General features: G+C 39.8%; 1 protein-coding gene across 1 annotated transcript in view; it reads right to left on the bottom strand.

Annotated features, from left to right (window-relative positions):
- LOC109479727 overlaps nt 1-12,363 on the bottom strand; it is a 21,488-nt gene extending 9,125 nt beyond the window's left edge. The window contains exons 1-7 of the mRNA XM_019781716.1: nt 12,304-12,363; nt 11,492-11,534; nt 9,022-9,140; nt 7,574-7,735; nt 6,275-6,408; nt 4,562-4,694; nt 701-899 (exon numbers count right to left, since the gene is read on the bottom strand). Of these exons, the coding sequence (XP_019637275.1) occupies nt 701-899; nt 4,562-4,694; nt 6,275-6,408; nt 7,574-7,735; nt 9,022-9,140; nt 11,492-11,534; nt 12,304-12,363 (850 nt within the window). The remainder of the gene's footprint in view (nt 1-700; nt 900-4,561; nt 4,695-6,274; nt 6,409-7,573; nt 7,736-9,021; nt 9,141-11,491; nt 11,535-12,303) is intronic.
- Nucleotides 12,364-13,001: the final 638 nt, after the last annotated feature.

The following is a 13,001-nucleotide window of genomic DNA, read 5'->3' as shown; positions in this document are numbered from 1 at the left end:
GGGCTGTAGATGGTGTCAGGTTTTTTTGTTTTATTGTATATGTGTTTTGGGGCGTAAAAATCTGAAAATGGTCGCGCGCGGCGCTGGGCTGGCTGCCAGCGCAACTTCCGGGTGGGCCAATGGGTCAGGGGTCAACGCCGCCTTGCGCAATCTTGGATGTTTTCGGCGTATATTACGACTTCTTAACTTACAAATACCGTGGTATACTGTCTCAGACGTTCTCGACATGCATTTTTACCGTGGGTACATGGTATGGGCTGCAGATGAAAATGTTGACCAGTCCTGTATTAACACAACCAGGAACGCTAAATCTAACACATAAAATTCAACACCATCAACTATACAGAACAAACAACATGGAAAAATATACAATAAAAAGCCCGGAGGTATAAAATCTCAGATTTTATTCAACTCTAAGTCTAGGCATTGTTTAAAGCTATCTAATGACAATGCGCCTACTGTACTTGGTGACAGTGAGTTCCACTCTGCGATAGTTCTAGGAAAGAATAACTTCATCAACACCGCAATCATTGGTTGATACTCTGGTACTAGAAGGCATGGCTATTTCTTGTTCTCTTCTGGGCTGGTATTATTCTACTTTGGCAACACTGATAGCTACTAGTATCAACGCTGTCGACTTCATTTGCCCTAGAGGTGATCCAAATAGGATATCTATCAGGGAACCTGCATATGCACCCACCGAGGTTTATGGTGACTGAGCTGGGTAGAGACTTGACGTGCAGGAGTCTGTGTTTCTGGACGATGACTGAAGACCTGGCAGAGTCACCATCCTGGGAACGAGCTGGGAACGTCTCCCGACACGTCACGTGATCAATCATGCCCGAGCCAGAGGATTTGAGCGTGTACTCGCACTCCTGTGTCGCTCCGCTAGGAATATTCTGTACAAATCGAGAGTAAAGAGACTCTTTTTACACAACCAAGTCTTCAGTATTCAGCCGACGTTTTGGTGACCGTCTGTCACCTTCCTCGGGGCATTTCTGACTGGTCCACATTGCATTACTTTCTGTAACTGTTAAATAACTGTGGCGTAGCAGCAGAGTGGGCGACTTTGAACCTAGAGGTCCCGGGTTCGAGTCCTGACATGCCACCGATCTTGTGCCCTTGGGAAAGGCACTTTACATGACTTTTCTCACTTCGCTCAGGTGCAAATGAGTATTGTCCTGTCATGCATTTATCCCCTGTGTTGGTGGCGGCATTAATATAAGTTGATAAAACTTGAGTGTGCCGTCACCACGTCTGGTGATTACATGTTGGAATAAAAAAGAAAAGAAAGAAAATAAAACTGACCACCATTATGTATATATGTCCAACTTCCGCACGTTTGGGAGCGCATTGTAGATACATTTCCCTGAAAGCCAATCACGCATATGATGCATTTGGGAATGCATCTGTAACAGCGACACCTGTGCTGCAATGCAATGTGAACCAGTCAGAATGTGACAGATAGTCACCGAAACGTCGTCTGAATAAAAAGACTTGGTTGTGTAAAAAGAGTCTCTTTACTCAGTGTCTTACCAACCTGATGCAACTAGTCACGAACACTTGACTCCGTAAATTGAAGTAGATGAAGTAAAACAACTCTAACTAGAAAGGCCAACATTTGCTTCGGAGCAAATGTAATATTTCACTCCATCTCCCTCCCCATACAAAAATAGAAGATTCTGAATAAATCATACTGCAATTATACAAGGACAAGCTTTTTGAATCTCGACAGATATTTACAAAAATGGCACTTGGCCATTATCTCCCTTATTTTTTTACAAAGATACAACGACAAGCACTTTAAATCTCGACAGCTTTACTTTACACTTATCTCAATCTCAAGTTATATATTGCAGGTATCTAAATACTACTAATGACGAAATTGCAACTACTACTAACGGTAGCAAAATTTTCACGGTCTGAGAAACATGGGCATGTTCGCGGAACTATATATTCACGGTGGTGACAGTTGCAGGAAAAAGAAAGTCCAGGAATTATTTCCTAACTGTAATGATAAGTTCACGGTACAGAGGTGACAGTGAAACCGTGAACATAGACCTCCCGCTTGCGTTACGTTGCGGTACAGTGAAAAAAAATTGGGAATTACAGTAATAAATTTACAGAGTATGTTTGCTTAGTTTCCAGATGTTTTGTATCATTGTCGTAAACTTAGCTTTAAATTAACGAAAACCGATGCGCGCACAGATGCCATCCATACAATCAAATCAACATGGCCTTAATTATTAACAATCACATAAACTATGAAGCCATACATTGAATAAGCTATACATATAATATGATTATCATAACCTTTATTTTTAAAATCATGCCAGTGAGCTAATTGCATGTACAGAGTGAAAGAAAGTAAAGTAAAGTAAAGCAGTAGAATTTCTGTACTAGCTGTGATAGTACTTCATATGATTCGTCCTCATCGTCATCATTCAATGTGGTCTATCTCTTGCTACTAGTGACTGGTAATACCTCTGTAGATTCTTCACACTGGCACAGTGCCGTACTCCTTCTCTCTTGTCAGCTCCATACTTTTGTGACAACATCAAAGTGATTTTAGTTTGTATGTTGGAAAAATACAAAAGACTGACATTCTAAGTTATTGACATTCTTGAGTAAGAACAATCAGTTTTTGAATGTTAAAAGCAAAACAACGAAAAGAAAATAAAAATGTTGAAATTGTTAAAATGCAGAATTGTTAAAATTGTTAAAACTGATAAAATTGTTAAAACTGATAAAATTGTTAAAAATGATAAAATTGTTAAAAATGTTAATATCCGATGCACTGGGGTTCGAACTCACAATTTCTGGGATTGCCGCCTTGCGCGTTACCAACCGAGCTAACTCGGTGCGATACACATCACTCACTGCATTGTATGTCATATAAAGTAAACAGCATGGCAATATCGATCGCTTCAAGGCACCAAGACTTTCAAATATTAACTACGGGATTTCCTTCTTTATCAGGTTTGCTTTTGAACCACCTTGATATTACTTAACTATCAACCCGGCTAGCAGAAGCCGCCGGCTCCTTTGATTACAGCCGCTCCCTGTCCAATCTTCGAAAACAGTTGGGCATGCAAGCCCTCGACGCTCGCCAGGAAACCGTCTCGCGATGTTCTCAACAACAACAAACGAACGCCTGTCCACTCTACAATTTTGGTGATTCTTCGGAGATCGATAACAGAACCTAGATAATACTAGTTGGTAAAGATTGCGGAAAATTGTTGATACCGTGGCGCGCGCGCCGACGATACACATTACGTACCGCGTAACTTTTTGTTTACACGCCGGGCACAGGTCATTGACCTCCAACTTGCGTTGTTCCAACAGAGAAGAGCAAAATGTCTGGCTCCCGCAGAACGTACCGCACTCTCCCGCTGGACGTACCGCACTCTCCCGCAGAACGTATCGCACTCTCCCGGAGGACGTCCCGCACTCTCCCGAGGGAAGTCCCGCACAGCGTCCTGCACTCTCCCGCAGAACGTCCCTCGAATATTGATGCGTATTTCGTGGCCTGTGCTGTACCTACCAAAACACTTGAGTTCATATTGTCAAAATGGAATGGCTTTGAACAGGTGTTAATTGAGTTAATCCAATCAAATCCAACAGCCAATCAGCAAGAAGAATAGATTGGTCTGCGTCAGGTTCATGCTTGCATGCCCATATATGGGCATGCCGCCGAATTCCTTTCTTATTACGTCACGCGCGTACGCCCCCACAGTACTTTCCTATGGGGACCGTTAAAAAAGCAAATAAAACGATTGTAAAAGCTTGTATCAAAAAAATTTAAAAAAACCCTAGGGGTATTTACCCACTCTACCTCTATACGAAATTCCAGGTAATTTCTCCCAAAAATGAAGGAGTTGAATCAATTTAAAGAAGTGGCAGGAGGAGGAGGAGGAGGAGAAGGAGGAGGAGAAGAATCATCAGTAAAAACAGTATTTCACTCCATACTGAAGTATGGAGTGAAATAATTAGAATTCGGAGATCTCAAACCTCCATGAAATATATTAGTTTTTGTAAATGTTTTCACACAGTACACTACACTACAGTACAGAACAAAATAACACAGGTTTTTGTTTTTAACAAAAAGCTAATACAGTAGCACGTTTGGCCTGAAATAGGTCAGGCTGTAATAGATATGGGTCGACTCAGTATATGTACATGTAGCCAATTCCAGAGGGAGAACCTCGTTAATAAAACCGGGTAGGCGCGCAGCGTCCACACGTGTTTTGCGTTAGACAGCTGGTGTTTTGTTGCATAACCGGCACATCTGTTTTCCCTCAAAATACAAAAGTTCTGCTGCAGTACCAAGGTCAGCCACCAGGAGGCCCATATTTGACATTGACCTTCGGCTTTCTAAGACCTACTAGCATACCAAATATCATCACAATCCATAAAGGCGTTCTGAAGTTATGCTGACTACAAATGTGCAGAAACACACACACACACACATACATACAGTCATACACACACACACACAGACGCGCCAAAAACAATACCTCCATTTTTCATGGAAGTAACTAGTTATTTTAGCGCGTCTTACGTTTTCTTCGTCCGATGTGGGCTGCACACAATCAGCCAGGTTCTTGCTGATCGCCATCTTGGTCGGGACGTCATCAGAGTTGCGCTCTGTTACTCTGTAGTCAGCGTTACACTGGCCGTGTGCACCAAGGTAGCTATTCAATGAGAAATAAGACTTTAATGGCATCCAATGCAATTTCAGCAAAACTGGAAATATTCTGAATAAGGCTATCTTTGTGATATTGACACATACTTCTTCACATTAGTACATTTAAATCAGCATTTCATACTTATATATATGGTATTTAAAACTGCAGAAACGAACCCCAAGATTAGTCCTTTATTTTCTGGCAGGTACCCTAAAAATCAGCCCAGGGCCCTTCCAGTAACCATTTTCCGTCAGAATTCTGGAATTTTTGCTCCAAGAGGGTCAATATACATTGGGATAGTGTGGTTTCAATAAACGTATGTAGATAAATGCTTATAATATTGACTTTAAAAAATCGGGTTTCTAAGCCCTAAAAACTGCACTGGATGTCTTTAATGAACACATTCATACTTTGACATTTTTCAGTTCTTGAAAAATACCGTTCTGTAAAGCAAAATGTGCACACACACTGTCGATAATGGAATTTCATTTTTATGTTTAAAAACGTCCAAAAATGGTCATAAAATTTTCCTTAGTTAAGATTCCAGAGTCGACAGCCGATGGGTAAAAGGGACTGCTTCGTTTGTTTTAAGTTTATTAGGCTGCCCACGATCCTCCAAAATTAATAGAAATTGGCCCATAAGACTTAACAGTATACCGGTGGAGTTTGCCGACTATAGGGTACAATTTGCCGGCCACCCAGTACGTTGGTATACTTTCCAGCAACTTGGGAAGCTATTAGTAAGTCCACAACGACTTCATTTCATGGATGACATATGACACGACTCAAGAACTCAGTACATACGTACAGTGCCGATTCATTAATTTCCGCAAAAAGCCAGCATGTGCCGGCTTGTCGTATAAGTCGCTATGTACTGCAGTAAATTCACAATACTAAACCAGCTTTGTATTCCTTTGGTTTAGTAGCATTTTTACTTTGGGCCGGAATTTTTTTTTCGCCCGCGCACACTAGTTTGGTGGTCTTCAGAGGATGTCATCCATAAAGTTAAGACGGTGTGGCCTAACTGCATGCCTCGGAGTAAGAGGATCTAAAAGGGTTCTTTGGTTACCTGTTTGTTTGTTTATTTGTTTATTGTTTGTTTGATCGATCTCCATTAGTGCGTACAACAATAATACAACACTAGTCTTCCTGGAGTCGTTTGAATACAAACACTGCAATATACTATACATACATACATATACAAGAAGCGAACGTAACTTAAATACAACATGGCAAATAAAATGCAACATAGCAATGAAATACGACATGGGAAATGGGAATACAACATAGGGTATAAAACTGCTGAGAGGTCAGAGGTCTCAATACAGTTAAGAGCAAGTAATTCTATACATCAGTCGTCGCACTACCACCATGATTGCAGAGGTTGGGAAGTGTCCACTTTAGTTTTCAGCCAATCCCTGATATGTTTCTTAAAAGTTGTAGGTGCAGACAATCTGATGTGTTCAGGAAATAAGTTGTAAGTTTTGATGCATCGATACAGGAATGTTCTTTTGGCTGAGGCGGTTTTCGGCTTGGGCAATTCGAAGCCACCTCTGTGTGCTAAGCGTGTGTTATGTTGATCTGACCTGTATGACTCAGAGTCTGGTACATATCCCTCCTTCACTCGCAGCTGTAAAGGGGACAGCATCCCCCGCTTGATGTTCACTAGATAAGCAGCATCGTCAGCCAGCGGGTACAGTCTGGTAATAAGACCATTCTCCTTTAGAACAAAAGAAGACAAAAAAATAAGAATATTCGATGAATTGAAGGAACAAAAATGATTTCATATAACGTAAATGGCTTAGTCTCTGTTTTTTTCTTTAACTTCAACAATGAGGGTTGAAAAATGCCATAATGTTTATTGTTTATTTATTATTTGCACCCATAAAAAAGTTACATAATCAAACAATAACAATAAGAGAATATGCGGGGTAGGCCAGAAACCTAAGTGGTTTTTTAAAGGGCCTACCCCAAACAAAGGTAACTATGATACATGACAAAACATATTTGAATTAGACATCAAAATTAAACAATGAAATAATTGATTAAATAAACAAACTTGCCATATGAATCTGAGAGTTCAAGGTTTATATTATGCTTTGTTCTTTAGACACCCAACTTGTTATTTCATACTGCTGGTCCTTGTTTCATATCTTATTGTATATTCATTCCCTCTCCTGTTTCCTATGTTCGTTATACTGCTTGATGCACAACTTCTACCTCCCCCTCCCGCCAAAAGTAACTATTCCCATCGCGATTTTCTGGATCTGTATTTGTATAACCGGTATAACCGCCTTTCGGCGTAACACACCAGCTTCGCAGGTATACGCGGAGCGGCGGCAACTGGCTCATTACACCGATCGACTTGTTACACCTAACCCTGGGCCTTGAACATCTAACTTTAGACATTGTTTAAAGCTATCTAATGGTAATGCCCCTACTGTACTTGGTGACAGTGAGTTCCACTCTGCGATAGTTCCAGGAAAGAATGAATTCTTGAGCAACTCAATCCTTGGTTGTTTGTTGTCGTTGTTTTTTTGTTTTGTTTTTGTTTTGTTTTGTTTTATTCCAACATGTAATTACCAGACGTGGTGAGGGCCCACTCAAGTTTTTTAAACTTATATTAATGCCGCCACCAACACGGGACAAATACATGACAGGACGATACTCATGTTCACCTGAGCGAAGTGAGGAAAGTCGTGTAAAGTGCCTTTCCCAAGGGCAGGATCGGTGGCATGTCAGGACTCGAACCCGGGACCTCTAGGTTCCGAGTCGCGCACTCTGCCGCTACACCACACGACCCCACACAGACAATCATTGGTTGATGACTCTAGTTATTACATGAAGTTATGGCTATGTATTGTTCTCTTCTGGGCTAATTTTACCTGTCGGAAGTAGAGGGGGGACTTCTCCAGCTCCTGCGCGAGTTCCCGGGAGTGCGGAAGGGGTTGCCAGTCGGCCTGGGCGGGCTTTGTCTCCCGTTCCACCGAGGAAAAAGTACACTCACTGACGGACATGGACAGCAGGCAGCCTACCGGGGAGTTGATCTACATGTGTATCATAAGAGAGAAGAAATCTTTAAGACCTAGATAAGATCAAATGTATTCTCTTGCATTTCTAAGACTTTAACGTTGTTCTTTCTTTTTTCTTTCTATCCTATGTAGTATGTTACTCAATATAATATACATAACGTAACATGTACGTCGAGGAAGGTTAGACATCCAGGAAATACGATACGCCAAAAAGTAACTGGATATGATTTTAGAAACATATTTTTAGACAAGATATGTAAGAAAATGTCAAAGCAGGACATGTTTCACACAACACTTGGTGTCATGCAAGAACGAATGTACAGTAGACAAACTATGTAATTATGTTTCCAAATGTTTCAAAAAGAGAGAAGAAAGGGCAACTAACAGTAGATGGATGATAGGTAGTATATAGTATTGGTGTAATGTATAGATTACTAGCACTTTGCATTAGAATATAGCATTCCAGTATGCAATACTCATGTTTTGCATACTACATGTCCTCTTGTGCATTTAGCCCATCTGGGCAAGAACATGCAATAAAGATTCATATCAATAATTAAAGGGAGCTAGCATGCAAATTTACTTTTCAGTACGGCGTTCTTTTTTCTAAAATTTAATGTGCCCATGACACCAAAACATCGCCGTCGACACTTCATTATAAAATTTGTCCAATCTTCCTGATGTACACAACTTGCACGCAATGCTATCCACGTTATACACGTGTGTGCATGGTTGCGAATTCAACATTGAATTTGCCAGATCCCTTTTCAAGTCCCCATTCAGATCCTGGCTACCACCATGCCGTGAGACGACCCACATTAGAACCTGCAAACAGTCTAATCAGCTCGTTGTCCCGCTCCCCAGAACAAATCGATACAGAAATAGCCCGATCCCCTACAGTACCTTACGAGTCTTTTAAACAAATATGGCATATAGTAAATCTCCCATGACTAGCTAGCTCTATCAAGATCAGTTATCATGTAACACACAATAAAATTATTATTTTTTACACTGATGTTATTGATAACTTATTGGTTGATATTGTAAATATTGTTAAGCTAATTTTACTCACTTATTTAGTTGTCTATGTTAACTGTGAAATACTCACTTATTTAGTTGTCTATTTGTTAACTGTGCAATATTTGTTTCCCTGTTTTTAAACACTAGCATACAATTCAGCGCTACTTACTTAGTTGCGCTGCCACATGCTAGAGATTGTACTCATCGATCAATCAATAAACAATTATTATTATTATTATTGAACATTTATGAAAAATTATATATTTATGTCAACATCTTACCTGTAGTTTACAAGACAACTTGGACCAGAAGCGGCTACCTCCTGCTGCCAGGGTTGTTTCCGTCACAGCTTCATAGTTGTACACAAAGGTACGCCTGGTCTTAAAGCGCCCGCTCTCCCCTACATGTCAAGAAAACCACGGCATAAGTTATAAGTTGTTTATTGAATGAATGAATGAATGAAAGACCTTTATTGTACGTTTGTGCTCTAACAAGCTAAGTACAGGTCATGAATAGACAGGGAAAAAGGATACATCAGTGATACTTAAACTATACATAGTAATGTGATCTACTATTTACATTGTTCGACTTCTTCTCGCTTCTTAACGCAGTTATAGATGTACGAGCATATAGAACTAATGATACATGGTTTGTCAAGTTTCATAAGAAATATGAATTTTTCTGTTTCATTTAAATGTCCAAAGCTGGGGAACTTATCTAGTATATAAGAATATAGGAAATCTCTCTCATTACTATATAACGTACAATCGACTACAAAATGATACTCATCCTCAATCTTATCTAAATCGTAAAATTGGCAAATCCTTTGTTCCAGGGGAATGTGGTTGTGTCTGCCTTTTTCTATGTGGAGTTTGTGTGAACTTATCCGGAGTTTTGTGATGGCTGTTCTGTGTCGGATGTTTGAAATTTTCAGATATTTTTCCTCGTGGTAAGTATTTTTTAATAATCTGTATGTCCTTAATTGCAAGTTCGTGCCCGAGGGCTAATTGCAAGCAGAAATTTACAAAAACAATGTATACTGAATGTGGTGAATTTAAGACTATAATTATGCTAACATGGAGTTCTACTTATACGGTCTGCTTATTTAACTTACTATAATTATCTACTTTGAAACTAACATAACGTTGGTATACATGGTAGAAAGTGGATATGCTTCACATAAATAGGAGATATACTCTCCAAGCAGAGGTTTGGGTTTTGGGGGTATTTTTAGTGTGTTTTTAGGCTTTTTTGGGGGGGGTTTCTCTTTTGCACTGAATTTTTTTCCCCACAGAAGCCCCCCCCCCCAAAACAAAAGCCTAAAAACACACTAAAATACCCCAAAACCCAAACCTCTGCTTGGAGAGTATAGGAGATAGAGCTATTCAACTAGTATGCTATTCTAGCCAAGTTGTTAGGAGGTTTGACTTCTCAGGAGGCAGTGGGAGATGAATTGTCCGACTCTTTGAAAAATTAGTCGGTTGGGAGACTTACGTAAGCAGTAATATAGTCTTTTGGTGGTTGTTGAGGTGTGAGAAACTTGGGAAATATTGGATACTTAAATAATAAGCTAGTCTGGCACACTTAAAAAGAGAGAAAATTACTCTCCAAGCAGAGTTTTGGGCTTCGATTTATTTTTTGTGTGTTTTATGCGTTTTTATGGGGCTATCATTTTTGTACTGGTATCTTTTTACGATTGCACGACATATACGTTACCGGGCCCTAAATAAAGCCGATATTTAGCGTCGTTGCAGTGTTGACAGCTGTAACATCTGATGTACCTAATATGTTGAGGATAAGGAAAAACCTGCCTAAGGCCACAGCAAGTAATTTTTATGGATGACATCAGCGCGCGCATTAATTTTCGCCTGATTTTAGAAAAAAAACAGAAATTTTGTTGCCTTCTGACAGTGGTCAACCTGCCGAAAATGGGCAAAGATGTCTGCCATGCCGGAAGGTGGATGGCAGATAACTATGACGAGAGGAGACAAAAAAGGCTCTGGTTCAATGTTTTGTTTCTTACTTTGATGCAGTGATATGTGATGCTGGCTGTGTATATGTGATGTTCCCACGGAATCAAAACCATTTGTACAATGATTGAATTAAAAAATTTAAAATGTAGGAACCTTTTTTTCGGCCCGTCTTGTTTTTTTTCGCCCGCTCGCATTAGATTTGTCGTCTGCGGAGGATGTCATACATAAAATTTACTTGCCGTGGCCAAATGTGACGTTTGGAAATATGCATATTGACGTTCAAACCATTTATAACTCCAGATCTGCGTAATGTCTAAAGCAGAGGAATATTATAAGTAATATAAATTTTAGCAATGTGTAATAATGTGCAATAATATTTTTAACAATAATACCTTTTGATACCATATTTTAATGATATTTTGTGTTGACCACAGAGTAATTCAGGCATCCAGTTTGGTTGCCTGCGAGTCTGTTGTCAGAGCGTATTGTGTATGTTTGAGGTTCTAAATAAGATAAACCATTCTACTACTACATGTAACATCCGTGTCCATAATATCACCAGGGTCCATAATATCGCCACCTTGAGAAATTGTGTGCTTTAAGAAATTTTTACTGCAACATACTTTTGGTATGCACTCCTGCACACCTCAAATGTACATACCTAGGGTATGTTGCAGTAAAAATATCTTTAAGTACACTGTTTCTCAAGGTGGCGATATTATGGACCCTGGTGATATTATGGACACAGGTGTTTCATAAGGGAAAACTCATTGCTCACCTTCACAGTCGGTCTGACGTCTTGTTTTTGTGGCACCAGTCACCTTCAATTCAAGTCAATCCAATACATACATTCAACGATAGTGTGAATAAAAGTGTTTGAATGTATCAATCAGTCAATCGATGAAAGAAATATTAGGACAATTTATGTTCCAAAGGCTTTGGAGAATTATGCTTAAAGTGATCATGAAATATATTTAATTATAAGTCAGCCAAAAGCCAACAGTACCGGCCTAAGAATTGTCACCATCCTAACACCCCAAACGCAGCTGTACAGGATTTAAAACTTGAAGGGACAATTTCAAGAACGTTCAAAACTCTAGACTGGCCGATAACTTTATTTTTCCATCTATATTCTATTTTTTTCGACGAGGATGGCAACAATTTTTACAATGTTTCCATCTATATTCTATTTTTTTCGACGAGGATGGCAACAATTTTTACAATGTTTCCATCTATATTCTATTTTTTTCGACGAGGATGGCAACAATTTTCACAATGTTTCCAAACACCCCTTAGAAGGTAAAATACGATCAAGACGATTAGATTTATACGATAAAAATTTTTTCAGCTTTATTGTGTTGAATTACACTTAGTGAGGTCTAGAAACAGGCTTATACTGGAGGTTTGGTAGTCTTCGGCTGTTTTCTGATAAGCCCAGTTCTAAAAAACGGGGGTATTTCAACCAGGCCGGCTATGTTGTCTATATGCAATCAGAAAATCGCACATAAAAGCTCCCAAATACCATGAAGACCTCCAAAACCCCCAGTGTTTGGCATGCTATGGAGGCTATTAGTAGGGTGTTGGACTTACTTTGAACAGGGCCAAAATTACCCAGGCAAGTGTCACCAGTAGAAAGCCTTTGCAAGCCATTCTCGTCCTTCTCCTGGTCTTTACTGTGAGTGTATGGAGGAGGTTGTTTTGTTGCCACCAGGTTTTCAACTTATTGACAATGGTGCAGTGAAGCTATCACTGTTAACCCGAGCAGGGGTTTTAGAAGGGTTGTGTGCAGAAACAAACACGCGGATTATAAACGCATAAATCGTTTGTAATTAGCATATGCTAATAGGGCATTACTGGTGGACGTACCAACCACTAAGTATCTGATACCAGCCCAGAAAAGAACGAGAAACAGTCATGCTTTCAAATATTTGAGTTATCAACCAGGAATTGAGGTATTCAAAAACTCGTATTTCCCCAGGACTATCGTAGACTGGAACTCGTTGCCACCAAGCACAGTTGGGCATCATCACTAGAAAGCTTTAAACAACTCCTGCAATCAAATGTGCAAAGATTGAGTGTAACAAGTCGTTCGGTGTGATATAGCTAGCTGCCGCCGCGCTGCGTGCCTGCGAAGCTGGTGTGTTACGCCGAAGGGCGGTTACACCGGCTATACAGATACAGATACATATATGCACGAGAATAAAGAAATCGTGTATTTCAAGCTAAAAATACAACATGTAATAACATGTGGGACATTATGTACAAGAGTTATAGTCAATGTTTTTATA

Source organism: Branchiostoma belcheri, unplaced genomic scaffold (genome assembly GCF_001625305.1).
Source record: "Branchiostoma belcheri isolate BF01 breed outbred unplaced genomic scaffold, Haploidv18h27 scaffold5, whole genome shotgun sequence".
Taxonomy (NCBI): Eukaryota; Metazoa; Chordata; class Leptocardii; order Amphioxiformes; family Branchiostomatidae; genus Branchiostoma; species Branchiostoma belcheri.
Note: the sequence above shows the minus strand (reverse complement) of the source record. Positions and strands in the feature narration are given on the sequence as shown.